Source organism: Puma concolor, chromosome C1 (assembly GCF_028749965.1).
Source record: "Puma concolor isolate L17-30 chromosome C1, mPumCon1.1.hap2, whole genome shotgun sequence".
In the NCBI taxonomy this organism is placed as follows: domain Eukaryota; kingdom Metazoa; phylum Chordata; class Mammalia; order Carnivora; family Felidae; genus Puma; species Puma concolor.
In genome coordinates this window covers 16,115,627-16,143,272 of record NC_141674.1, presented here as the reverse complement: position 1 = coordinate 16,143,272, position 27,646 = coordinate 16,115,627, and the positions used below count along the sequence as shown (strand labels likewise).

Genomic DNA, 27,646 nt, shown 5'->3' with positions numbered 1-27,646 from the left:
GTTTCCTAAGGATTAAATCTCTAGAAGAAAGAGCAGAGCTAACTTTTATCATAACCTATGCAAGGTGCTGTTCTAACTCAAAGAATGATGCATGCTCCAGCAGTCGGGGCATCGCCCAAACCTTCTGAATCGGAGCGTGTGCGCAAACAGGATCACCAAGAGATCCTTGAGGAGATCCTTGGGGACAGTGAAGCTGGAGAACCTCTGCTTTACACACGTGGTCTCACCTGATCTTGAAAACCACCCCTGTGATGTGAGAATTACTGTCATTTGACAGTTGTGAAAATTGAGGCACGGAGAGAGAGCCAGCATGGAAACTGCATCCGTGTTCGTTCTCTTCCCAAATTCTGTTCCTTCTTGCCCTCTTTTGGGCTGGGCTGGAGCTGGGGAGAGGAATGTCAAAGCCCCTGGCAGGACTGGAGAAAGTCAAGAGTATTCTGTGCCCTTGAGACTTAATCAGACTCTCTTATCTCCATTCACCCATGGGATTAGCACAGCTAGACAGAGGTCACTCCAAAGTCATTACATACTTCCCATCCTTGGAGAAAGAAAGGGGCAGGAAGGGGGTTCTCTGCGGATGTGCTCTGATAGTAAAGACAGTGGCCACTGCCTGACAGGTCAAGGGCTTTAGTTAGGGTCGTCCTGACCATTATTGGTACATTTGAGACTGAGTTCATCTAGCAGCAAATATTTATTTTTTTAATTTATTTTTTTTTTAATTTTTTTTAACATTTATTTTCTTTTTATTTAAAAAAAAATTTTTTAACGTTTTATTTATTTTTGAGACAGAGAGAGACAGAGCATGAACGGGGGAGGGGCAGAGAGAGAGGGAGACACAGAATCGGAAGCAGGCTTCAGGCTCTGAGCCATCAGCCCAGAGCCCGACGCGGGGCTCGAACTCGCGGTCCGCGAGATTGTGACCTGAGCCGAAGTCGGACGCTCAACCGACTGAGCCACCCAGGCGCCCCAAGCAGCAAATATTTAGAGGAACACTTACTATGTGCCTGGCCCTGAGGAAATACCCTACATTTCCCCCGATTCTGTAGACCCTTTATTATACAGAAATGAACGCATTACTGCCATATACTTAGCACGTACCCTGGGCCACACACTTGCATTATCTCTTTTATCTATTAAATTCTCCTGCCGGTTTCTTCCTCTTCTATAAAACAGAGATAGTAATTATAATACCTGTCTCATGGGGTTGTTACGAAGATGATATTTGTCCAGTGCCTGGCACATAGTGTTTGTTAAATAAATATAAGAAGTTCAAATAATCCCCCAGTGAAACAGATACTATCACTGCCTTCCATTTTACAGATGTGAAAATCGAGGTCCAGAGTAAGAAAGGGACTTGCCTGTGGGGATCACGGGAGATGAGGGCTGAGCCATAAGAAATTGAGTCCCCAGACTTCTAAGCCACTATTATAATTCAATATATTTTAGTAAATGTCTAATTAATATCCTAGCTGCTGCTCAGCATTGGGAGCGTGTCTAAAGGTTAAAATATACATAAGGTGGGAAAACTCAGGCTGGTTTTTGTCCTGAAGGAGCTTTGGTTCAAGCAGGAGAGTAGAGACATTTACTCTCTTGGCTATAATTAAGACCAAATCTCTAGTCCTCTACAAGGTAGAAATTAAGTCATATGAATGTGTGGGAGAGAAAGATGTCTTCGTGGGGGGTCCCGGAAGACTTCAAAGCGGAGGTGGTAATTTAGCCTGGCCTTGAAAGATGGATGCGTAGATTAGACTGGGAGGCATAGGAACAGCATCCTAGGAGGAGGGAACAGCATTTATGAAGGCCTAGAGACAGGAAATGTGCCCTGGGAGAGGGAGTGGCATTCAGGAGCCTGGGGCTGCTGGGGTCTGTGGTGATAAGGTCAGGGAGGCCAAGCCCAGCTTTCTTGTCATTGAAGGTTCCCAGTTTTCTCAAAGACTGGCTCCTCAACCGGCTGGGATTATTCTGTCATTGTTTTGCCTTTCCTTCATGTCAAGAAATCAAGGACTTTTATAAATGGCCTGTCTGAGCTTCTGGTCAACGTGTGATAACGGGGATAGCTGACAGAATTCGGGCCAAAAGCAAGAGACTTGGTGTCCTGATTAATTGGGCAGCCTTATCGCCCACACATGTACAATTTCCGTGAGTCCCTTCCAGCGTTGACAATAATAACCCTGGGTGGGGAGCGTCATGAAAGGGCCAGGCCTGGGTTCTGATTTCCCCTCTGCCGCTTGCCAGCCGTGTGGCCTTGAGCAGGCCTCAGTTTCCTCCTTTGTAGAGTGGAGACAGCTGTACCTCCAGCCTTGCTTTAAGGATTGGTTGGGGTGCCTGGGTGGCTCAGTCGGTTAAGCATCTGACTCTTGATTTTGGCTCAAGTCATGATCTCACTTCGTGAGATCGAGCCCCACGTCAGTCTCTGCACTGACATCACAGAACCTGCCTGGGATTCTCTTTCTGTCTCTCTCTCTGCCCCTCCCCTGCTTCTGCGCCCTTTCTCTCCCTCAAAATAAATAAATAAACATTTTTTTAAAAAATTTATGGGTTGATGATGGTGTAACCTGCACTATCCAGTATGATAGCTCTGGCCACCAGTGACTATGTAGTAAATTTAAGATTTAATTAAACATAATAAAAGTTAAAGTTTTGAATAACAATTTAGCTTCTCAGTTGCCTCAGCCACACTGCAAGCGCTCAGTAGCCACAAGTGGCCAGTGGCTACCTTATTGGATGGCTGTAAACAGAACATTTCCATCCCTGCACAAAGTTCTGCTGGGTGGCCTTGCACACTCAGTAAGGAGTGGCTGCTGTCATTGTTACCGGTTCCCCTGTCCCAGTTTGGAACCCGTGTGGTGCTGTGCCTTTCCCACTTTCCCCTCAGCCCCTGGGGAGCTCCGACTCTCCCTCCCCGACTCCGCCCATAATGTTAAAAAGGCCTCCCTTCCCCCCTTAATTTCCCACCCACTCCCCTCAGCTGTCTCTGCAGCTTTGCCTGCTCAGCTGCTGGCATCTGGAATCTCCATGTCCAGCCTCTGAGATTCCCACTGCCCATTCCTGGGGCGTGGGGGTGGGGGAGGAGGCCTCCCTGGCAGTCCCCTGCTCCCAGTGGAGGTGCCTGGGCCCCTCGCGGCAGGACGGAGGTGATGGCTTGTTGTGACGGGGGCAGTGGGCAGCCTGCCCGCTCTAACGCTCCCGTATCTGGGCGCCAAGCATGTTGTTTGCACTTGGCCGGGCCTCAGGGTCTGGCCCGGTGCCCTCGCCGGCTGGCCTACTTTGGCACCCCTGGTTACAAAGGCTGATCACGGGCCTCTGCCTGGTCAGGACACCAGGAGCTGAGGGTGAGGGGCATGTCTGACACCTGGGGCTGGAGTGCAGGACGGGTTCCCGGCTGTGGTTGGGCCCCAGGTGCTGAGTGGGGACCAGGCCCCGGGCAGGCATAGGCAGGGTGCACGCTCTTGGGGTCCCGGCAGGCGGTCATCGTGGGCGGTCCAAGTTGGTAGGGGCTGCATGCAACATTCATACCTGTCTGGGGAGGAGCACTGGGTCTGAGATGCCAGAGAAGCTCAGGGTCACCTCTGAGCATCATGTTCTCCCCTCCTCCTCCCTTTGGCCCCCTCCCTCATTAACTGGGAGGTGGACAAACAGGCATTTCAGGTCCATGAGTGCTGAGGCCACTGAGGCCCAGCAAGGAGATGTGACACCTGAGATCACACAGCCAAGTCAGAACTCCACCTCGGACACTTGGGTACTTTTCCCCATCCTGCCCCTCCCCGTGGGAGCCCTGGGGACAGTCGCCCCTGGACATCTTGCTGAGAAGGAGGGAGCTCTGGGGACAGTCTCCCCTGGACATCTTGCTGAGAAGGAGGGTTGGAATACTGGCCCTGCCACTTTTTCCGTGACCTTGGGCAAGCCTCTCTGAGCCTCGTGAGCCTTTGCTGGTGAATGGGGATAATTATACCTCACTCTCAGGGCAGTTAGTTGTGAGGTTAGGTAACTGGCCTCCTAGCTGTTTTCGGAACATTCTAAGGATATTCCTGCCTTGGGGCCTTTACAGCTGCTATTCCCCGTGCCCAGGGTGCTGTTCCTCCCTGCATGCCCCAGCTTCCTTCCCATCTCTGCCCCCTTCCCTAATCGACCTGTGTAAAATGGCAGCTCCCCTCCCCAAAACAGTCCCTGTCCCCCTCACCCTGCCCTGTTTTCTCCATAATGCTCTCACCGTTTGGCAAGTATTAGTTTGTGGTCCAGCTGACTCCAAGGCTCATGTCGGCTCCGTGAGTGCAGAAAACCTACATGTTACCTGCATACCTGTGCACGTTAACAATTACTGGTTATTTCCCCTTTTCTTCCCAGTACTTCTGATGACCACCGTTTATTGGGTCCTGGCTCTGTGCCCAGCCGTGTGCTAAGCAACTCACTGTCAGCTCCGTGAATTTCACAGGGTCCCCATCACAGCTTTGTCACTGGTCAGAGATGAGCGGCCAGAGGTGCAGTGAGTTCCCCAAAGCCACCCTGCTGGAATGTGGCAGAGCCAGGCTCCCAACCAGGTTAGTCCTGTCCCAAGGCTCCCACGTGCTACCTCCTATGTTTGGGCCAATGAGAGCAGAACGTTCACCCAAATTTGGGGTTCAGAATCTACATTTGACAAGAGTCAATGGGTGGCTTTCAATCTTCTGGGGGTGTCCCTTCCAACCGTCTCTTCTATGATCGGTCAATTACAACCATCCCCACTGCCTCAGAATGACAGGTACGCTTTGGCTGGGGAGCCCCACAGGTCAACCGGAGACCCCAGGAGTAGGGTAGGGATCACAGGGTGGGCCCAGGTCCTGGGCTGTCCCTTGGCTCTCTGGGGGCAAGTGGACAGGATGTTCCCTCAGGCAGCAGACATTCCTGGTCGGAGGTGGCAGGCAGTGGGAGATTTACCATTTCCGGTAACCCGAGCCCCTGGGAGATTGAGTTCTCCCTGCCAAGGACACGCACCCCTGGCTTGCCAGCCCTTCCTGCCCCATCCTCAGCCTTGGTCTGCCTGGAGCTTAGGACCTGCTGGAGGGACCAGCCTTAAGTCCCAGAGGTGGAGACTGGGGTCTCAGGCCCTGATCAGTCCCTGACAAAGACCCAGCCTAATGCCACCCTCCCGGAGTCCTCATCTGTGCAGTCCCACACCCCATACACCAGCCATGGGGAAGGAGGGGAAGGAGGTGACGTGATGGCAGGAGAAGGAGCCTGTGTTAGGAGCCAGAGACCTGGGTCCTGCGTCTGCCTCCACCATCTGCTCGCTAGGACTTCTCTTCGTGGAGCGGCCGTGACCTCTCCGAGTCCCTGGTGCTACTCTGCACACACGATACATCTCATCCTTTACATCCTTTATGTACATGATCCAGCTGGTCCTTACAACAACACTCGGGGGCAGGGGAGGGTCACTAAAATGAAGCTGCAAGTGGGAAAGTCACCCAGTGGGCAGTGTCACAGAATGGGATTTGAACTCTGGCTCTTCAACACTGATGGATCTTCCTTGATGTCTTCCTTCCCCTCTCTGGGCTTTTTTTGTTGTTGGCTTCCCCTTCTGATAAGTGAGGGCTTCCCTGATAGCCCAGGACTCAGGGATCTGTTGGAGACCTCTCAGGCAGCTTTGTCTTATCTCGCCTGCGGGGGCGGGGGGGGGGGGGGGGCGCATAGCAGGAATTATTCTATTATTCTCCCCGGGGAAGGGGGGGCCTTCTGGAGAGCTCGCTCTCTTGGCACGTGAACTCTTGGGTGGGTGGAGGTGGGAGGGGAAGAAAGTGAAGAAGTGACAGGTTGTCTTGTTGAATCTCCATAGCAGCCTTGGGAGGTGGCCATTTTTATTCCTGTTTTACAGATTAGGACACAGGGGCTCATTGCCCTTCCCCCGATCACGCTCTGTGTCTCTCTCTCTCTCAAAAATAAACATTGGTGGGGGGCGGGGGGGAAGGGACGGGACAGCGCCTGCGTAGCTCAGTCGGTTAAGCGTCTGACTTCATCTCAGGTCACGATCTCGCGGTTCGTGGGTTCGAGCCCCACGTCGGGCTCTGTGCTGACAGCTCGGGGCCAGAAGCCTGCTTCGGATTCTGTGTCTCCCTTGCTCTCTGCCCCTCCCCCACTCACGCTCTGTCTCTCAAAAATAAATAAACATTTTTAAAACAAAGGAAAGAAAAAGGGAAAAAGAGGCTCAGAGGGGTCAAGTGATTTATCCAGGGCTATACAGCTAGGAGGTTGCCAGGCTAGGGTGTCCAGTCAACTCCCAAGTGATGTGGACTGGCATGTGACCAACACATATTTCCTCGGATGGCTTTGATTTATTAATAAAATAGAATAGTTGTCTTCCTGAAAAACTGTGAACATGCCCCAGACTTAATACCTCTTCATCCAGACTACATCTCCCAGGCTGCCTCTGACACCTGGAAGCGGCCCAGGGATCCTTTGTTAAACCGTTTCTCCACATTCGCCTCGGAAAATATGGCTAGTCGTAATTACAGGCGTGCAAGAGTTCAGAGGAGCAAGAGCTGCGTGGGCTGGAAGGGACTGGTTTGGCACTGAACTTGGAGCAGGACTGTGGGGCCGAGAGGGGCCTGGGGTGGGTCCGGGCAAGGCCAGGTTCACAGGCTCCAAGGAGGCTCCGTGAAGGGCTTGCAACCCCGGCCATCTGCCAGGGACACCGCAAGGCCTGTCCCAAGACCCCTGCCCTCTCGACTCTGCCCATCCACCACCCTCCCGGGGTCTCCGGGGCGCCCAGGCTCCAGGCAAGGCGTCTTGGGCCCACAGACCTTTGCTCCAGCCCCACCCCCTCCCCCTAGAGTTCCCCGGAAACTGGGTAAAGGGCTGCAGCAGTGAGGCCAGGGAACCCTGGGATTTGAGCAGTTGGCAGCACAAGGACTGAGATGACCCCAGCCAGCCTGCTCCCACCCACCTCCTGCTGTGGGGCCCTTGGCCCTGAGGCCCCAGCAGCTGTCAGCAGGAAAGGGTGACAGAGGAGGGCCAGAGGTGACTTCTCAGCTCACCCCTTCTCGCCGTGCTTGGACCAGACCCAGAATTCTTACCAGCTGTTGTCAGCAGCTGCTGAGCTCTGTTCCAGAGCCAGCAGCAGGCACCCCCCTCCTCCCCAAGGACATCTTCCCACCGTCCTTCGTGGCCGCTGCCCCTGGGGAGAGGTTGGGGCTAATATGGAGAGCACAGTCACATTCCCAAGTTCCTTTGATCCCACAACACCACGAAGGAATAGGAACTAATGCCCCCATCTGTATGGACGAGAAAACAGATCCAGAGAGGTCAAGTGACTTGCTTGAGATCGCACAGCTACTGAGTGGCTGCATCCAGATTCCTGGCTCCTGGTTCAGTGTCCATCCCGCTGCCTTTCTTCAGAGTGTGCTGTGCAGGACGACAAAGACTTTGAGGTTCCTGAGTCCGACTGCCACCGTAGCCACTTAGTAGTTTTAGGACCCCAGGCAAACCTTTTTTTTAATTTTTTTTTTTTATTTAAGTAATCTTTACACCCAGCATGGGGCTCAAACTCACAACCCCGAGGTCACAAGTCACACACTCTACAAACTGAGCCAGCCAAGTGCCCCCTCTCCACCCCCCCCCCCCCCCAGACAAGCTCCTCAACCACTTGGAGGAGAACTCTCATTTTCTTGCCCATAAAAGGAGAATAGTGCCCACCTCTTGGGATTGTTGAGCAAATTAAATGAGAGAATCAGTGTTAAGTACTTAACATAAGGCCTGGAGTGTTCTAAGTACCCAAAATGAGATCTGGCGATGTTACCGTCAAAGAGTATTCGTATTAGCCACCTGTGCACCCAGAACAGTGGATGGCTCTATGGGGGTTATAGCCACGTTCCACAAATATATGTATCAATCAGTGAATATTTATTTGGTACCTACTGTGTGCCAGGTGCTAGAAAAAGAGCAGTGACAAAGCAGACAAAATTCCGTCCCTGCTTACATTCTACTCCACATGGCGACTGGAGAGACACAACTTCATCCTTTTTTTTTTTTTTTTTTTTAACATTTATTCATTTTTGAGAGACTGAGCACGAGTAAGGGAGGGGCAGAGAGAGAGGGAGACACAGAATCCCAAACAGGCTCCAGGCTCTGAGCTGACAGCGCAGAGCCCAATGCGGGGCTCGAACCCACAAACCATGAGATCATGACCTGAGCTGAAGTTGGACACTTAACCGACTGAGCCACCCAGGCGCCCCAAGATACAACTTCATCTTAACCACAGAAGCCGCCAAGCACTTTTACACACACTGCTGTACTATCCACGTTTTCAGATGAGAAAACTCCAGTGACGGAGCAGAGCCCAGGACCCAGCTCTTCTGAGGGTTTTAGGCCCTGAGGGCTTCCTAGAGGAGGTGACACTCCAGGCCTCAAGACCTGGCAGGAGAGGTTGGGAAGCAGCTACCACAGTCTGGGCAGCAACAATTTCAGGAAGGTCTTGCCCAGGTCAAGGCCTCTTGTTCCCCAGGGAGGAGGCCCAGCCAGAGCTTTAAATACCCCATGCAGCCCAGAATAGCCCCCATTGTCTTGGCCTGCAGCTGGGGGACCTGGGAGGATGCTGAGGGAGGTCGATGCTGGAGCGGGAGGAGGTCTTCCCTATATGGAATGGGTGGTTTTCTGCGAAGACTTTTCCATTTGGCTCCTGCAAGAAAGCCTGCCCGTGGCAGAAGGGCGGAGCCCTGCCTGGTTCTTCGTGAGCGACGTGCTGGCTGAAGCGGGGAGCTCTGTGGGTGGGGGACTCCCAGGGAGGGCTGTGTGCCTGAGTTGAAGGTGCTCCTTTGTGTGCCAGGGATGTGTGTGCATTGGCCTGCTGGGCCCTGCACCGTGGGCAGGCCTAGCCATGTCCCCTCCCCGAGGCCTCCTGGCACCCTCTGGTGCTCTGGCTATTTTGGGCACTGGCTGTGTTCAGGTTTGTGGAGGGATGGGTAATCCTGTCCGTGCCAGGGATGCTGGGGGCACCCTCTGGATGGCCATTCCAGCCCCCTGGATCTTTGATGGCTTTAGCCTCTGCCCATGACTTCAGTCTCAAGGGGTCATGGTCAGTGGACTCCTAGGGGAGGCCAGTCCCACTAGCAAGGGCAAAGAAGGGCGCCAGACAAGCCTTGCCCTTGGGACATTCTCTGCTCTCAGTATCAGGAATAGTTGTGCTTCCTCTAAGCAACGAGTTTGTTTTGACCTCATTGGGTCACGGAATCCAGGGACTGGTCAGGTTTCCTTCCTCCCATTGGCCACTGGAAAGCTCAGAGCCAAACGAATTGTTGCTTTCCCGGACCTCCAGAATTCGGCATGTATTTCTATCTACTCACCTCACTCCAGGCTGTCCGTCTGCTTTTGTGAGCTTTTCTTATGTACGTTCAGTTAGTTTTCTCTCGCTGTTATGCGTGCATCTTTCTTTTTTAATGTTTATTTTTGAGAAACAGAGAGGCAGAGAACGAGTAGGGGAGGGGCAGAGAGAGAGAGGATCAGAGGTTCCAGAGTGGGCTCTGCATTGACAGCAGAGAGCTGGATGTGGGGCTCGAACTCACAAACCGTGAGATCATCACCTGAGCCAAAGTTAGATGCTCAACCCACTGAGCCACCCAGGCGCCCCTACGTGTGCACCGTTGTAAACTGCTTTGAGTTTTTCTGGGAGAAGGTGGCAGGGGAAGTATAAATAGATGATGATGATGGTGGTGGCAGTGGTGGTGACCCTGTGCTGGGCAGTCCCCTGCAGTCTTGAGGCTTGGTCCTCACTTTGTGATGACCTCTGCCAGCCCCTCCCTCTTTGCCGGTGGAAGTCATGGCCTAGAATTCTAGAATCTTCAGGTTGCAGGATTTCAGTGTCCTAAAATGTCAAAGCCAGAAGGAACCTTTGGGATCTTCTAAGTTGAGAGCTTTCAAACTTACTGTTCAGCCGTGAAACCCTTATGTCAATCAAAAAAAATAGTAGTTTGGTTAAATCCTGCACTATTTTGATAAGGGACAGCAAACACAGACCATTCACCACGGGCTAGTGCTGTTTGTAGCATTTTACACTTTTGTTTAATCCTTACGACAATCCTGTGAGGTAGATACTATTAATGTGAACTACCATGCCCATTTTACAGATATGGAACAGAAAGGCACAGAGGGGTAAAGCGAGCTGCTCATGGCCTCTCAGCTAACCTGGGGCTGCACCAGATGTATGATGTAGGTCATACAATGGGAAAAGGTGGATTTGTTTTCAGTGAAGCAAGTATTTGGGGGAGGGGGCCCAACTTCTATTCATCCCCCCCCCCCCCCACTCTCTCACCCACTCTCCCAAGTGGCCCCCGAGGCTGCTGAGGACAGACTGGAAACCAGTGATCTTGGCCTGTTTCATCATTTGAGGGAGCCTGAGGCTAGAGAGGGGAAGGGGCTTCCCCAAGACAGTGGGGGAGCTAGAAACCTTTCTCAGTCCCTTGGCCCGCCAGCCTCCTGGAACAGCACCAACAGCTCGACCTCCCCCTTGGAACACTCAGCTCCCTCCATCTCGTGGGCGCTGGGACCCTCTGACCTTCTGCATGGTCCTAGGGGACCGGGAGCGACCAGGCGCTGGGCCACCCTCTCTGTCCCCTCTGACGGGACTCCTCTCCTGAGAGGACAGGCTGGTGACCAGGGAGGAAAGAAAGGGGCAGCTTCCTTCTGGGTTTTCTCAGACTCTGGCAGCGTTTCCCCCCGGGGAGAGAACGTGCCCCTCGTGTCACCCCGCCTGCCTTTCCTCCACAACGCCTTCATTGCATGGGGCCTTGGGGCTTTCTGTCATCAAGAGCTCCCTCTTCAGAACCCCAGTGGTGCTGCTGGGCCATATCTTACCTCCAAAGCCCCGCCAAGGGAGAGCTAGCTGGCGGCCAGCCGAGGGAAAGGGGTAGGTTTGTTGTGGGTGTTCCCGGTATGTGCTCTGTGGAGCTCTAATCTTATGAGGTCTGCATGAAGAAAGGGTTCCCAGTTAAGCAAGTTTGGGAAATACTAAATAGTTGCTCCCTTCCCCGATCATGCTGTTCAAGACGTCTAGGACTTAGGGAACCAGCTCAGCTTTGTGCCACCAGCCTTTCCCAGATGTCTTTGTTTGCAGGACACCCACCCTGTCCAGAGCTGCTGTGCCCAGGATATTACTCATGAGGAAAGGGGAGAGGGGCACTTCAAGAGGAAGGGGCCCTTTCTTTTATTTCCAGCTCTGCTCTGTTACCTCCCCTTTGGTCCTGGATTCGGCCCTGCCTGCCCCTTCCTCCCCCTCCAGGAAGCAGATGAGGAAAGCCCTGGGGGCAGGGGGGGAGCTGGCCTCCTTGGCCGCAGCTGTTGGACTGTCATCCCAGCCTGTTTTTTCCTGTTGCTGATGCCCACGGGAGCAAGCAGGAGCAGAGTGACCGCGGCCTGGTGGCCTGGCTGCCTTAAGCAAGGCCCTGGAGCCGGAGCTGCGGCCCTGCTCGCTGCTGAGACCCCCACCCACTCCCTGAGATGCCGGTCCGCGCAGGGAGCAAGTGACCAAGGGCAGCTTCTTGTCCCCTCAGAGACAGGGCTCCCTGGCCGGAAAGCCCCAGGCATCAGAAATGGCAGGAGGAGGGCTCAGGTAGTACGGAGTTCCTGGTTGGAAACCAAGGGTCTGGCTCCCAGTCTCAGCTCTTCCAGCTCTGTGACTCTGGGCAAGCCGTCTTTCTGAGACTCGATCTCTTCATTTGTAAACTCCTTCCATTCATTAACTTAAAAAGTGTTATCGAGCTGCTGCCACATAATTTGTAGGTACTGGGGGTACAGCAGTGAGTGCAATGGACAAAGTCCCTATCTTTGCGGAGCTGATTCTCCAGTGGGGGCGACAGATGATAAACAGATGAGCACGTAAACATAAGGTAGAGTGTAGATGGTGAGATGCTATGAAGCAGGGTAAGAGAGGTGACAGAGAGCCAACTAAGAGATTCTGGACCTGGGATGTGCTCAGGGTGGGTCTCTGTAAAGGTGACACTTGAGCAGAAACGAGAGGAAGAGGAGGAGTGGGCACATCTGGGGGCGGTGTCCCAGGCAGAGGACGCAGCAAGTACAAAGGTCCTGAGATAGGCGAGAGCTAGGTGTATTTGAGAACTATCGAGATAAATGTGGCAGGGAGTGGGGAGAGCACGGTAGGAGAGGAGGATAGAGAATTGCGTGTGTGTGTGTGTGTGTGTGTGTGTGTGTGTAGGTATGTAGGTCACATAGGACTGGTTACCCATAATAAGGGCTTGTCTTCGCATCCTTTGGTGAGTCAAGAGTAGTGGAAAGGCCTAACCCAGTAGGTTCAGGCGGTGGTCATTGTTGTAAGTGATGTCTCACTTCAACAAAAATTTGTAGAACGTTCCCCCACACCCCCGTAAGCCTGGCACTGTGCTAGGGGCTTCATTCCTGAAGCCTGGGGGCAGCGACCCCAGAGGGCATGGGCAGGCCCAGCCGGGTTGGTGGGGGCCATGAAAGCCCGCAGATGCTCCAGCGCTCCATGGTAGCAGGGCCACCTGGGCGCCAGAGAATCCGAGAACCACGCCGGGCTGCGGGCAGGAGGCAGGCACGTGAACACCGCCGGTGCTGTTGGCATGAACAGTGTTTGGCAGATAATATTCAAGCCCTGGGGACCTTCTTGCCGGGCGGCCCAGCCCGGAAGCCATGCCCACTTGGCCACCCCCGCCGCCTTGGCGTCACCTGGCACGTGGGTGGGGCAGAGGCATTTCCCAGTGACTTCCTGCTTCTTCCCTCTGAGCTGGCGGACAGCTCATTGAATGCCAGGGGAGGCCCATTCTTGGGGTGTCTGTGGGGCAGGGACTTTGGGGGAGCTGGGCAAACTGGGGCTCTGTGACCAGCACAGCCAAGAGAGCCTGCTCTTTTGGTGGAGAAGCCCATTCGTGGCTGTGCACAATCCCACCTCTGGGCCTAACCACGTGCCCTCCCTTCTGCCCGGTGCAAGCACTTTGCCCCTTCTCCACCCAAGACCGTCTTTCAGACCCAGCTGAATTGTCCTTTCTGCTGGGAAGCCTTCGCCAAGCTCGGTTAGTGAGGGGACCTTCCCCTGGGCCCTCCCAGCCCCCTGCCCTTCCTCTGCAGAGTTCTCCATGCACTGTGCTCTCATCACTCGGTTTAATAGTCTGTCTCCCCTAGGAAGACAGAGCTCTGTGTCTACTTCCCGGTTTTATCCTCAGGACCCAGCGCATAGTAGGTGCTCAGTAAGTAAAGGTCAAAGCGGCTTGAATTGAACCTTTTATGGCAGGTCAGATTGATTATCCCCTTTTTACAGGTGAGGAAGCTGAGGCTACCCAGCTAGAAGGTGGCCAAAGTGGCCTGAAATCAGGAATCTTTGAGCAGAGTCTACCTTCTGCCCCACTGGCATGTCACATCTCTGAGACCCATAAGGTGCTCTTAGGTGGCTATGCCGGTAAAAGACCCGTTCAGGCGCAACCCAGCTACCTGTATAGGCAGAGACCATGTCAGGCCCACCCGCGAAAGGGCCACGCCTCCCAGAACAAGTCAGCCCCCACTCCCCTTGCCTCTCCCAACAGCCCTGGGAAAGAGTCAAACAAAGCAGGATGTTTTTGTGCCTACATTATCATTGAGGAAACTGAGGCCTGGAGGGATCATTAACCATGTCAGTGATCGTGTGATTCGGTCCCATTTTCCCCTGGGATGAGGTATTAGTGGCCTCAATTTTATTGATGGGGAACTGAGGTTCAGAGATCATTCTGGCACTTTCTTGCTGTGTGATCTTGAGCAAGTCTCTACTTTCTCTTTCTGAACTTCACTTTCTTCTTGTGTCAGATGGCCTAATTCCCACCTCAGGGTTGTTGGGCAAGTTCACTTGTTCATTCATTCATTCATTCATTCATTCGGTCATTCAGTCGGTCTGTGTCAGCAGATATTAATTGAGCACCTAGTCTGTGTTTTCTGTTTTGAAGATGCAGCAACGATAAAAACAGGAAAATCACTGCCCTCCTGGTACTTTTGTTCAGAGCAGAGATGGCTGGTGTGTGGAAGGTGAGCGCATGTAGTGGGGATTCGCTGCAGTTTGCTAGAAGGGAAGGGTGTCAAGGGGCTTGTCCACAGCCACATGGTGAGTTTTGGGGCAGAGCTGGGACGAGGGACCCCAGACGTCAGGTTCTCGCTCCGCTGTTCTCTGTTGAACACGGCCCTGGCTGGAATGCAGACTTTCCAGGTCACAAGCCTTGGGGTCAGAAGCAGGGGCCTGCAGGCTGCTACGCCTCTAAGGTAGCAGAGTACAGAAGAGGGAGTCCTGCCGTCAAACTGGATCTCCACTGCCTTAGCTGTGTGACCTCGGGTAGGTGACCTCACGTCTCTGAACTTCCTTATCTGTAAACTGGCGGGGGTGGGGGTGCAGGGAAGCACCAGTATCTGCCTTCTGGAGCTGTGGTCTTGGCACCTGCGTGCAGGGAGCTCTTGATGTGCCTCCACCATTCTCCTTATCTGGGGCATCTGGCCAACTCAGGCTGGAGAAGGTCCTGCACCTTGGGAGCCTGAGTGTGGGAAGCTGGCAGGCCTCCCGAGTGGCACGGGCAGTGTAGGCATGCCAGAGGAGGCTGTGGCCACCTCCTTTCCGGCCCGGCGCCCCTCTTAGCCTGCCAGGGGATTAAAGGCCTTTTGGCCTTTGTGTCGGGCTCACCCGCCCCTGGCAGTTTGCACAACAAAGTGCTGCCCCGACAGATTCCTTCCCTGTTGCCGTCTGCTGCCCATGGACAGGGCACTGGGCGGCCTGGGGGTGGGGCAGGGCACCTTGACCCTGTGTCTGGGGCCTAGGGTGTAGCAGAGCTGGGAGCACGTGTTATGGGGTTACGTGGGAGCCTGTATCATAACAGAGTAGGAGCGTGTCCTTCCCGGGAGATCGGGGGCCATGGGTGGGGGAGGGGCCCTGAGGCAGTCTGTGCCGGCAGGAGGCAGGTGGGCAGGCAGGGGCTCGTTCGTCCCCCGCCCCCACGCAGGCTCTGGATTTTGATGGAGTGAGCTCACTCCGGCCCAGATGCCTGGAGCCTTGCCCTGGGCAGCTGCAGCCCCCCTGGGGACTGCGGTGCTCAGACCTCCCTGCCCAGCTGCGTGGGTTGTGGTGGGCTCGGCCCAGCCTGGGTCACGGGGAGGGGGTGATGGGCTGGCTGCCCACGTCGCGGGAATAATGGCTCTGGAGCAGCCCCGAGTCCCCCTGTCAGCCCCGAGTCAGCCTCGGAGGAGGCAGATAACTCGAGCCTCGGCACCAAGCTCTGCCATCACCTCGAGCCTGGGCGCCACCCCTCCAGCAAGCCCAGAGCTGAAGCAGCAGGGCCGGGCCCTGTCCTTCTTCCCAGACCTGGAAGCTGACCCTGGGCCTGAGCCCATGTCCCCCCCCCCGCCATGCATCACCTCTTGCCCATACCCACCCCTCACCTCTACTCTGTGCCCCAAGCATGGGACTAACTCTAACTGACGCTCACTGAGCACTTACTGTATACAAGCCTTCAAGCGGAGCGCGTCATGTGCTTTTAATTTCATTTACACCAGTGACCCTCGGTGAGCCTCAGTTTTCTCATCTGCAAAATGGAAATAAAACCCGGGAGTGAAATGTGCATCGGCATTCAGAAGTTTTCAGATTTGAGAAGGGTGCCATCGAACGTGTGAGAGCACAACTCAGAGGAGTCTGGAGCAACACCCCGTAATGAAACACACTAACGTTTGCTGCGGCAAAACACTCCTGCTCACCCTAGGTGAAGTAAATAGGATACTGACCGCTTCCTGTCAGTTCAGGTCAAGACTTGGCACCAAATGAGCTTGTTGTAAACTTATTTTAAAAAACAAAGAAGAGGAAACACTCTTAGTTTTCAGAGCTCTTTGCGTTTCCCCTGCTGCAGATGAGGGATAGCGGCCCTGTAGCGCCGGCCCTCCCACGGTGGCTGCGAGGGTTATTGGAGGGGGTCCACACAGCGTCGAGGAGAGGGCCTGGTGCGGAGACAGCCGCCGATGGAGTCTTCCAGCTCCTACTGTCATCCCTTCGCCGTGCCGTGGTCCTCCTCCAGCTTTGCTTTTAGCAGAAAACGCCAATCCTTTGAAACCCCCAAACCCTATATCCTGTATCTGTTTCTGCACCTTCCCCTGCACCCCAGACTTTCTCTGCCTTCTCTACCCCTCTCTAATGGCTCGACCTTTCACCTCCAGCCTGGGTTCTTCTCAGCTAGGCTTGGATCCCTCGGCATCCACACCCAGGCCGGGAAAGGAGGTTTCTGGCCTCTGTCCCTTGTCCCAGAGGATCTCTGCGGGACTTGAACCTGGAGCCTCATGTGCATGCTCATGCCTACCAGGAAGGCCTGGACGCAACCCAGCCTCAGGGGGCTGTCTCGCAAAAGTTCCCCGCCTGTCTGGGTTCCCCCACCTCCTGCCACCCGTTGGGGGGCCATTATGCCCACACCCCTGCCCTAGCAATTGTTCCCAGCACACTAGAACAGTCCTCTGGCCTTGGCCTGTATGAGTCAGCTGCCTCCACTTCCCCCACCAGGAACCTGTTGTGTCTGGAAAATCCTCCTGTCTGCTTGACTCCTTCCTCTCTGGCCCAGGTCTGCCTTCTGGACCCCTCCTTTCCAGTCCCGCCATCCGGCTCCAATGCCTGCCTGAATACTGGGTTCCTCTGGGAGGAAGCCAAGCTTTCTTATAGCCGGAGATGGACTGGAGGGCAGGAAACCTGAGTTCTATTTCTGCTTTTGACCTTGGAGCCACCGATGGCTCTCCTTGAGGTGTTAGGCATATACTGCATGCGCTCAGGCCGCTGGCAGCTCAGGTGTCCTGTGGGCCTTCTTGGGAGCTGGTTGGGTTGGGGATGGGAACCGGCCAGCCCTGGGTGTCCTGGCCCTGCCCCCTGCTTAGGCCTCAAGGCCAGCCTGGAGGCCCAGCCTCAGCCCTGCCTCTTTTCCTGGTCAGCAGGTGCAGAACCCAGAGGTCCCTGTGATCTTGGGCAAGTTACTTGGGGGGAGAGGGGGGTGCTGTTACCTCCTCTGTGAAAGGGGACCATTCATACCTGCTCAGCCACCTCAGGCAGTCATTGTCAGGGTCTAATGACCCCAAGTTTGAGGAAATGCTCTGTAAACTGTAAAATAGCACTGTGGTTGAAAGGTTTTGTGGGAATGACTCTCAGTGACCTCGGTCAGTTCTGGCTCAGTGGCAAAAGCTTAGACATTGGAACCAAACCACCAGAGGTCAAGTCCCAGCTCTGCCACCTGCTAGATCTTCAAGCAGATGATCCGACTGCCCCATTTTCCCATCCCTGCAGTGGCCTATTGAACACCTGTAACCTGGGTTAACATTTATAAAAATCCTCAAAGAAGTGCCTGGTATGTAGTAGGTGCTCAATAAATGTTAGGTCTTTCTATTCTCAAGTAGAGCCCAGACTTCCCAGATCTGAATCCAAGTTCTCTTCTACGGTCAAGTCTCAGGCTCCTTTGGGCTCTTTCTGGGAGCCTCATTCCGGTCTGGTTCCATCTCCCCTCCCAGATGTGAAATACAGCTGTTAGAACCTTTTGATCTTCAGCTTTGCACAAATGAAGTCTCTGCTCTTGTTGGCTCAGCCCTTGCTGCAGGCCCTGATCTGACCCCAGAGCCTCGGGCCCTGGGGAGGGGGCTGAAAGCAAGGGCAGGCTGGCATGTGGAAGGGCCCATTCCCTGGAGTCCCTGGGGTGGGAGGGCTTCTCTCCAGGCCCCGACATGCTCTGGATTCTCTCACCCCTCTCACTGCAGATGTGTGTTCCTGGCATTTTTTCCAAGTTGAGTCTCACTTTGCTATTTCCTGTCCGGTCTCAAGTCACCTCCCCCCCACCACCCCCGCCCTGGCCTGGGAGAAGCTTTGGACCTTGCTCACCACCAGAGTTTTCCTTTCCAGACAGCAGTGTCTAGGAGATGCTGGGAATTCGTGCCCCGTGCATGCCCCCCCTCCCATGGCCTGGCTTGCATGGGGATGGGGAGGGTGTGGCAATGACACAGAGAGAGAGATAGCCCTCCCCAGGTGGGGAGGATCCAAGCCTGCCCCCTCTAACCTCTTCTGCCCAGTGTCTGTGCCCCTATGCCAGCCTTAGCCTCACACTCCCCTGAAGTCAGTCAGGGCCTGCTCTGGACCCATCTCCCACCTGGTGAGAACATTACCTTCTACCCATAGCCAGGGAAGGAGGGGGAAGCCTTTCACGGACTGATCTTGTGGTTCTTAGCCAGTGAGTGCTAGAGTTCTCTAAGCACATGCCAGTTCATCCCTCCCACTGGCTGAGAAGGGCCCCAGGAATCTGAATTTCTCACCAGCTCCTGGAGATTGTGAAGCTCATTCCTGGAAACAGACCCTGTGGGCATGGTCTAGAGGTCTACTGGCCACCTAGGACTGGGATGGGCATTTGTCTAGAGAGAAGGTAGGGAAGGAAGAGGAAGAGGAGGAGGTGTTTGCCCATGGGTTGGAGGGGAAGGGTCATTGGGCCATGGCAGAGAGTAAGGTGTGGGCAATGTAGACCTTATACTACGCTTCGTAGCACTGCAGACGTGAAGGTGACCAAATGGCAACCAGTCGAGGAGGAAGCTCCCAGCCTAGGAAGGGAGATTGCATATAGACTCTGTGGGGGCAGGTGGTACCTCCAAAGCAAGTCAAGTTCAGGAAGCAGCTAGAATTAATAGGTGATGACATTTTTGACCATTCGCTCATTCATTCATTCATTCATTTGTTACTTCAGGTAGTTATTGAACATGGGGTGCTGAGAAGGTAGAGATGAATTCATCACAGTCCCTGCCTCCATTCCAATGGAGATACAGATGATTACAGTGTGAGCCCAGAAGCACCCAGAACCCAGCCTGGGTGGGGACAGAGGTGACCGTAAAGGGCAAGAGTGAGGAAAAAGTCTCCCAGAGGAGATTTTCTTTGTTTTTTTTCATTTTAATTTAATTTTATTGAGATTTTCTTTTTAGGCATCTTTATTGAGGTATAAGTTATATACAGTAAAATGTACCCATTTTAAGTGTACCATTCAATAATGATAAGATGTGTATACCCAGGGAACAGTCACTCCAAAAGTTTCCCTTGCGTCCCTTCCCAGTCAGCCTACCCCATCCCCGGTCCCAGGCAACTAGTGACATTTCTGTAACTGTAGATTAGAATTCCCCCCCCACTAGAGTTTCCTATAAATGAGGTCACACGGTATGTAGTCTTTTGTGTCTGGCCTCTTTCGCTCACTGTACTGTGACTGAGTTTCATCCGTGTTGCTGTGAATATCAGTTATTTGTTCCTTTTTCTCATTGATCAGTTGGAGGAGGTGATGTTTACCCGAATTCTGGAGGATGACTTAGCCAGATAAACAAAGCAAGGAAGTGCATTCCAGCAGAGGGACTAGTGTGAGAAAAGGCCAAGAGCTCCAGGACACGGGCTGGGTAAAGTTGGGGGGTGTAGGGAGGGAGAGAGACTGACCGTCTCTTTGTTTTTCTTCTCCTCCTTGGGCCTCTCTCCTGCTGCCATCACCTTGTCTGGCCAGTGAAGGCTAGGTTTTGTTTTCAAAAGCGAGACCATTTCCTTCTGGCTGGGCTGGGCTCTCCAGAGAGGGCTGAGGCCAGGCAGGGCCTGGGACTCTCAGGCCAGGCCATCTGGGGCTGGACGTGCATTACGGGGCCACAGCAAATCCATGCACGCTTGTGCTTAGGGGCTCTGGGGTTTCCTTGGTCTCCTCCGGGTTTGTTTTTTCTCTGCGTTAGCTGATAAAAGTCCTTTGGCAACATTTCCATCTTGTCTAAGAGGAAAGAGGCATTCACTGCCCATAGCCCGCCCTGAGAAAGGCAGGTGTGGCGGCCACTGGGGCCCTGCTATTCTGGCCTGCAAGGTGCAGGGTCTCAGCAGGCCCTCTGTGGAATGGGAGCTCGAGGTGGAACTTGTGCTGGGCTCAGCATCAGCCTGAGGTCATACAGAGTTGACACCACGCCTGTCCTGCCCCCATTCAGCCCAGCTGTTGGGTCCGCCCCCTCGGCTGTGTGCACAGATGAGCTTGTCCGTGTGGCCACAGATGCCAGAGCCAGCTCTCCAACATGGCTGGAATGTGTTCCCCATGGCTTGGAGCTTTGGAAGCCAGGCTGAGGCAGAAAGAAGTGGTTGAGATGGCCTGCGAGGGAGTGGCTATCACAGACGGCAGCTTCGGTGGACTCACCTGTGATTACTGCCTCTGTCCCCCACCCATGCTTCCTCCTGCCTCTGTCCCCCATCTTTGCTGTTCCAGGTCACCCTTTACCTGTCTGTGTCCCCCTGTCTACTACTGCCTATTCCGGATGACCCTTGCCTTCTCCAAAGGAAGAGAGGTGTCAGTCATCAGTTACCAAAGTGATTTTAACTTTATCATCTGTTTGTTTGAGGATTCATTCAGACTCAGTGAATGCGCAGGGTTGGGTGCTGAGGCCTCCAGGGGCGAATGGAGCTTTCTTTGGCAAAACTGAGTCAAAAATAGTGGTTCAGCCCCAGCCTGACTCTCACAGCCAAACCACATCTGACTTAACCACTACAGGGCTTTGGGGTAGGACTCTGGGTCCCCCTTGAAGTGAGGGGAGGGATCCTTTGCATGGTGGAGGCTGGAGAATGTGACGGTCGGCTGTGTGATCTCCCACAGGTGACTCATGGGCTGCGGGCGTATGATGGCTTATCTCTGCCCGAGGACGCAGAGACGGTCACGGTGGGCCGGGCCGGCAGGAGCTACTCAGACATCTCTGATGACGAAGACTTGCTGGCTGACGATGCCTCTGGAGGTGAGCAGAGGGTTCTGGTGGTGCAGAGTGGAGGAGGTCAGGGGTGGAGCCTGGGTTCTCCCCGCCCCCCATCCCCGGTCCTTAAAGAGGCCCAGGAAGCTTGCCAAAGGGGGTGCCTCAAGAGATGGGCTGAGAGCCGTGTGCATCCTAAGCCCTGGTCCCAGTGACCCCAAGACCCTCCACTTAGAACCTGTGTGACCCTGGTGGCTCACAGGGCCGGTGGCTGCTCCTCTGCCACTGCTGTGTCCTCATAGCACAGGATGATCGGGACTCGCAGGGAGGCGGGAGACGAGGCACAGTAGAGGACAGTTCCCGCCTCCCCTTACCGCACCTCCTCCTGGCCCCGTTGCGAAGGCCAGTGTGACGGGGCCCCTTCCACCCCAGCACGGACAGACCGTCAGGGCCCCGCACCGTGCAGCCTCGACCCACACCCTCTCTGATGGAGGCTTCCACGCTGACTTTCACAAGCCGGCATCCCTGGGCTGTGGGGAGGACGCAACAGCTCTGTGCTTCCATGCCCTTCCGCACGGCGTGCCAGGTGCCCCAAACGGTGCTTGGCACCCAGTAGGTACTCAACAAGAACTTGTTGCTGCATAAGTCTCTCTTCTGCTTGCAGATGGCCTGGGTAGTGGGGAACCAGGCAGCGGGGACTTTCAGATGGGTAAGTTGCTGAAGGCCCCCATCCTGCCCCCTGGGCAAGGTCTTCCCCGCTGCAGGGGTCCCGTCTCTGGGGCTGAGGGCCTCGAGGGCTTCGTGGGCCTGCCGTGCAGGTGGTTTTATACTTGCTGAGCAACAGTCGTATGGACTGGTTGGCAGGTCCCTGCAAGGTTGGGGACAGCCAAGCTCTGTGGTCGTCTGCGCCACAGGGACAGGGCTGAGCGCAGCAGGCAGGAAGCGCCCACGTGTAACAGGTACCCAGAATAGCAAAATTCCCATCTCCCAGCACAGCTCAGCTGTGGGGTCCCTTCCTAGATCCCTTCTTGGGGGTGTTGAGCTGGGGACCCCAGGCAGGGGTGGGCAGATAGAGGCGCTCTGTGGCATAGGACATGTGGGCAGGCCGATGGAGCTGGCAGGGGGTGGAAGTATAGCCTCACCTTGGACCTGGGAGGGACCCTGCCTGCAGGTTGGGTCACCTCTGGGAAGCCAAGGGTTCCTGGGTTGGGGAAGAGGGCTGGGCTTTGTGGAGAGAAAGAACCAGGCCTCCAACAGCTGCTCCTTCCATTAGCACTTGGTGCACAGTGGAGCCGGGGCCAGGCCAGCACTGGGACTCAGTCCCTGCCTCCTCCCAGCCCAGGATTCTGGGTAGAGAAGGAACTACCCAGTGACAAGTCCCCGAAGCTCCATATGGTTCCTGCTGCCTTCTCTGGAAGCCAGCGCTGAGCACTCTGCCGTCAGGGCCAAGGATGGAGCTCGGCTCAGGCGGACCACTGGGTGGCCTCACTGCATCCAGTGCCGCCTACCGTGACGCGCCTATACTTCTGCAGGGGTGGGGGTCGCCTCCCTGTGTGACTGCTGCATCAGGGGCATCCAAATGCGAGGGGGTCGTGTCCTACCTGCCAACGTGCAGACAGGAGGGTTGGCCCCTAGGTGTCCTGGTCCTGACTGTGACCTCCCAGCACCCGGGACTCAGAGCCTACCTGAAGCTTTTCCACATGTAGGTCTTTCCAGCGCTGCAGGATGCCTGGGAGCTGGGCGGGGCCTGTGCACACATCCCACACCCTAGAATGGACTGTGCTGAATGGGAGCTGCCTCTTGCTAAGCCAGGCCTGTCTGCTGAGGCCCTGGTCCGGTCCGTACTGTCCATTTGGAAACATCCACGGCCCCTCCCCTGTCCACCGTGGCAGCTCTGCCCTCTCTGAGGGGTTCTTGCCAGCCCGCCTCCCCTGTGAGATGCAGCTGTGAGGACAGGGGGGTCAGAGGTAGGGGAAGGGGTAGGGATGGGGGAGCAGCAGCTGGGAAGGGCCCGTGCTTGCGAGTGGGGCCTCTCCGTGGGAAGACACAGGGCCTTAGACCCTCCAGGCCCAGCCCTGGTTCTGGCCTGCTGCCCTTGGGGCAGGTCCAGGCAGCTGGGCTGAGTCGAAGCCCTGGAGACAGCAAGTGAGTTTCCCAGCCTCTCCGTGTGCCCACTTCGGCCTTGCCCAAGGGTAGTGCCTTCCCTGCGCTGGGAAGCAAGGGCCATCCTGACCAAGATGGGGCCACACCTGGCCATGCCCCTTGCCTGGGCTCTGGACCAGCCCCACACCCTGGATCCTAGCCTCTGAGATAGTACCCCCCCCCGCCCCCGCCACTTCCCTCACATAAGGCTGTGGCTGCTGCAGGCTCGCCCCAGCCCTGCCCCATCACCCCCCTTTTGTGTGCCAGTACCCCCACCCAAAAGACAGGCCCCTGGCTCTGACTCCTCCCTGCGACCCCTGCCCATCTCCCCTCACCCAGTTTTTTTTCCATCTTCTGACCCGTCTCTCTGTTTCCACTCTTGTCTGGCCTGTCTCCTTGTCTCCTGCTCCCCTCCTCCCCTGCCTTGGGCTATCTCTCTCCTCTTTGTATCTGTCTCATCTGTGCATCATCCTGTCTCATTCTGTATCTCTCTCTCTCTCTTTCCCTCTCTCCCTTCTGCCTCTGTTTCACCCTTGCTCTCATTCTTCCCCTGCTTTCTCTCTGCTTCTCTGTCATTTTCTTCCTCTGTCTCTTTCTGTCTCTTCATGTCTCTGTCTCTCCCTTTGGTTCCCTCCACCTCCCTTGCAGTCTCTGTCCCTCCTGGCCCCCTCACTGTGGCTCTGCTCTGCAGGCCCCGGCCAGGCCACCCTCCTGTGGCTGGTGAGGAATCTCCTCCCAGTAAGTGAGGCCAGACAGCCTGGGGGGAGGCTCCCTCTGCCCCCCCCCCCCCCCCCCCCCCCGCCCCATTCCCTCTCCCGGCTCTCACTGCGCTGTCCTTTCTCCCTCTTCTCTTCCTCCTTAGCTTGCACTTTGTCATACGTGAGGCTCAGAGGCAACTTTCTTTTTGGGAGTGGGGACCTGGTCGGCCCCTGCCCAGGACACAGCCAGGCCCCATCTGGGCTTCCAGGCCTAAACACGATGGGCGGGGACCCTGGCATTCTCCACCCCCCGCCCCACCAGGCACTGCTTGGGCTGGGACGGGTACAGCAACCCCTCAGGGAGCAAGGCCCTAGAGGCTGGAGGTGACGGGTTCCCGCCTCAGGACTGGCTGATGCTGGGCCCACCCAGGGGACCCAGGGCTCTCGGGCGTGGGGTTCAGGGGCCTGGGTGTATGGCGGACGAGTTCCATTGAGCAGGGAGTTGGTGAGATAGTCTGCCGCGGGGCTGGCGTGGTCAGGTGTGCGTTCCTCACCCCCACCTGGGTGCAGGCACTTCCTGGCCCCCTGCCCCTCCAGCCTGTGGCTCCAAGCGGGCTGTCTGGATGAGGTCAGAATGAGGGCCAGGAGGGAGAGCGCTGGCCGGGGCAGGCACCCAGAGCACACCCATCCCCAGGCAGCTTCACTCACTTACGGTACCTTCGGTGCTGGGGGCTGTTCCTAGAACAGAGTGGGCTTTACCTTCTGCCCCAACCCTCAGGCTCTGGCCACAGGGAGGCAGTTCAGGGTGGAAGAGGGAGGGTGCTCGCCCTGACCCACCCCTGGTCTTGGAGGAGGCGGGGGTGGGGTCAGGCAGGAGGGTCCGAGCCCTTCCCAGGGCCTAGGAGAAAGGGGCTTTGTGGCATCCCGGCCCCCTCCCCCAGGAACGGGCACATTCCTGGGCAGAGGCCCGGCCTCCTCGCCCGCGCTGGGCCATGGGGCTGAGGCCAGGGGCTGGGCTGGGGGACTCTCAATGGGCCTCTGTGCCTGCTCACAAGGGGCCTCTGTGGCTGAGCCCTCGGCCTCCACGCTCGGGCCCACAGAGCCCCACCCACCCAGCACCCAGGAGCCCAGCCCAGCACAGGGCAGCGCTGCCTTCACAAGCACCCTCTCTCGGTGTAGGAGCCCACTCCTGCCCCTTGCTCAACACCCCACCCCGACCCCGCAGGGCTTGCTTAGCCCAAGCCACAGAGGGAGAACATTCTTGCTGGGGGGTGGGGGTCACGTACCCATGTGCACCCAAGAGAGTGAAGTGGGAGGAGGACAGGCCTTGTAGTCTTGCACGAGGTCACAGGGCTGTGAATGGCAATTTTACTCCAGAAGCTAAGCTTTTAACCACTAAGCCACACTGTCTCTCATATAGTAACGGCTCATGTTTTATTACACACCTACTATGCGCCAAGCTCTGTTCTAAAGCACTTACGTATTTAACTCATTTGTAACTCATTATCTTGGCACTTATAATTAACACCTAAGTTCATGAACGTTATTAAGATTTAATGCATTAAAAATCTCGTACAGGGTTCAAATCTTGGCTCAGTCGGTTAAGCGTCCGACTTCCGTTCAGGTCATGATCTCACGGTTCGTGGGTTCAAGCTCCATGTTGGGCTCTGTGCTGACAGCTCAGAGCCTGGGGCCTGCTCTGGATTCTGTGTCTCGCTCTCTCTCTGCCCCTCCCTGGCTCGCACTCTGTCTCTCTCTCTCTCTCTCAAAATTAAACACTAAAAAAATAATGATAACAGGGGCGCCTGGGTGGCTCAGTCTGTTAAGTGTCTGACTTCAGCTCAGGTCATGATCTCGCGGCTTGTGAGTTTGAGCCCCGCGTCGGGCTCTGTGCTGACAGTCCGGAGCCTGGAGCCCAACTTCAGATTCTGTCTCCCGCTCTATCTCTTCCCTGCTCATGCTCTGTCTCTCTCAAAAATAAACATTGAGGGGCGCCTGGGTGGCGCAGTCGGTTAAGCGTCCGACTTCAGCCAGGTCACGATCTCGCGGTCTGTGAGTTCGAGCCCCGCATCAGGCTCTGGGCTGATGGCTCGGAGCCTGGAGACTGTTTCCGATTCTGTGTCTCCCTCCCTCTCTGCCCCTCCCCCGTTCATGCTCTGTCTCTCTCTGTCCCAAAAATAAATAAACGTTGAAAGAAAAAAATTAAAAAAAAAAATAATAAACATTGAAAACATTTTTTAAAAAAAGTCTTGTATATAATGCTCAGGAAACTGTGTGTGCACGTGTGTGCGCGCGCGCGCGCGTGTGTGTGTGTGACTTATTTGCAGCTTGTATTAACTTGTACAACTTCCGTATGAACTCACGAACGTGATATTTAATACATATAAAACATCTTTATACGGTAGGTGCTTAAGAAACAGTTGTATGTGTATGCTCACACCAATCTGATATGTGTTTATTGTCTGTCATTTAATAGGCACCTGCTATGTGCCAGACTCTGTTCTAAACACTTACCCATATTTAAACTTATTTGTAACTCATTAACTTGGCATTTATAATTAATACCTAAGTTCATGAATGTTCTAAAATTTAATACGTTAAAAATCTTGTACAGGGTGCCTGGGTGGCTCAGTCGGTTAAGCATCTGACTCTTTTTTTTTTTTTTTTTTTAAGCATCTGACTCTTGATTTTGGCTCAGGTCATGATCTCGTGGTTTGTAGGATCGAGCCCCGCGTCAGGCTCTGCGCTGAGAGCATGGAGCCTGCTTGGGATTCTCTGTCTCCCTCTCTCCCTGCCCCTCCCCTGCTCACACTCTTTCTCTCTCTCTTTCTCAAAATAAATATATTTTTTTAAATCTTGTACATAATAGGTGCTCAAGAAACAGTTTCTTTGTGTACGTGTAGCACACTAGTCTATGTGTACCATAGGCATATGATATGAATTGAACTCATGTTCATATGAACTCATGAACATTATGAGATTTAATGTGAATAAAATGTCTTGTATATAGTGGGTTCTTAAGAACAGTTGTGTGTATATGCTCACATCAATCTGATATTCATCCCTCGTGTATTAGGCACCCACTGTGGGCCAAGCACTAACTCTGGGGATACAGAGGCGAATGAGATGCAGGTTGCCCTCTCATCAGGTTTATTCTAGGGGGTAGTGAAAGCGACCACAGCTTCTGATTCTCCGGCACTTGCCCTGTGCCAGGTGTTGCAACACTGTGCATGGGAGATGTGCGTGTAAGCACGATGTCATTTATTCCCTACAGCCACCCGGGGTGGTAAGTGTAATTAGCATCCTCATTCGACTGAGGAGGAAACAGAAGCTCAGAGAGGTGAGGTCAGTGCCTGTGGTGTGGCTGACCTCAGAACCCCTGGTTTTCACATGATACTCCACAGTCCGTGCGTGACCAGGCAGGATCGACACGATGCAAGAGGGAAGGTGTTCTGATGGAGGAAGCACAGGGGAGGGGGGCGGTGGTCCTGAGCCGGGGTCTCTAACCCAGCCGGGGTTGGAGGGTGGAGGCCAGTTCAAGCGCTCTTCTTGGAGGAGGTGATGGCTGAGCTGAGAGCCCTGAGGGATGACTAGAACCAGCCAGAGAGGAGTGGGAGGCATGTCTCGGTCCCTTGTGGGTGACCCCTGTGCCAGGCCAGCGTCCTCTGGAAGCCAGCTCTTCTTGTCCAGCCTTCCTCGGTGCCGCTGGGGGTCTCTTCGGCACCATCACTTAGTTTCTGCGTCAGGCTACTTTCCCGTTGGTTGAGGCCCCTCACTTATGGGTGGGGCCTCGGCTTTGACCCTGGGCAGGCCTGCCACAGCCACTGTGACCAGTGCTCGTACGGGCAGTGCTGGGCATGGCTGTGGGCCCACGGGCGCGGGCTGGGCCAGAGGCCGCTGGAGACCATCCCCAAATCTCCACCCCCTGGCCCAGCGGCCCGGGGCCGCCATATGCCAGGCTGGACACCTCCTGGTGACAGCCCGCTCCTCTCTGCAGTTTATTTCCGGGCCCTGGTAAACTTCACTCGCTCCATCCACTACAGCCCTCAGCTGGAGGATGCGGGCTCCGAGGAGTTCCGGGAAGTGTCCGAGGCTGTGGTCGACACGGTGAGGTGAAGGGG

General features: G+C 55.1%; 1 protein-coding gene across 12 annotated transcripts in view; it reads left to right on the top strand.

Annotated features, from left to right (window-relative positions):
- HSPG2 (heparan sulfate proteoglycan 2) overlaps positions 1-27,646 on the top strand; it is a 99,240-nt gene that overhangs the window by 13,421 nt on the left and 58,173 nt on the right. For all 12 annotated transcript variants that reach the window (XM_086715972.1, XM_086715971.1, XM_086715966.1 and 9 more), the window contains exons 2-4: positions 20,598-20,733; positions 21,350-21,394; positions 27,523-27,632. In XM_086715972.1, the coding sequence (XP_086572098.1) occupies positions 20,598-20,733; positions 21,350-21,394; positions 27,523-27,632 (291 nt within the window). The remainder of the gene's footprint in view (positions 1-20,597; positions 20,734-21,349; positions 21,395-27,522; positions 27,633-27,646) is intronic.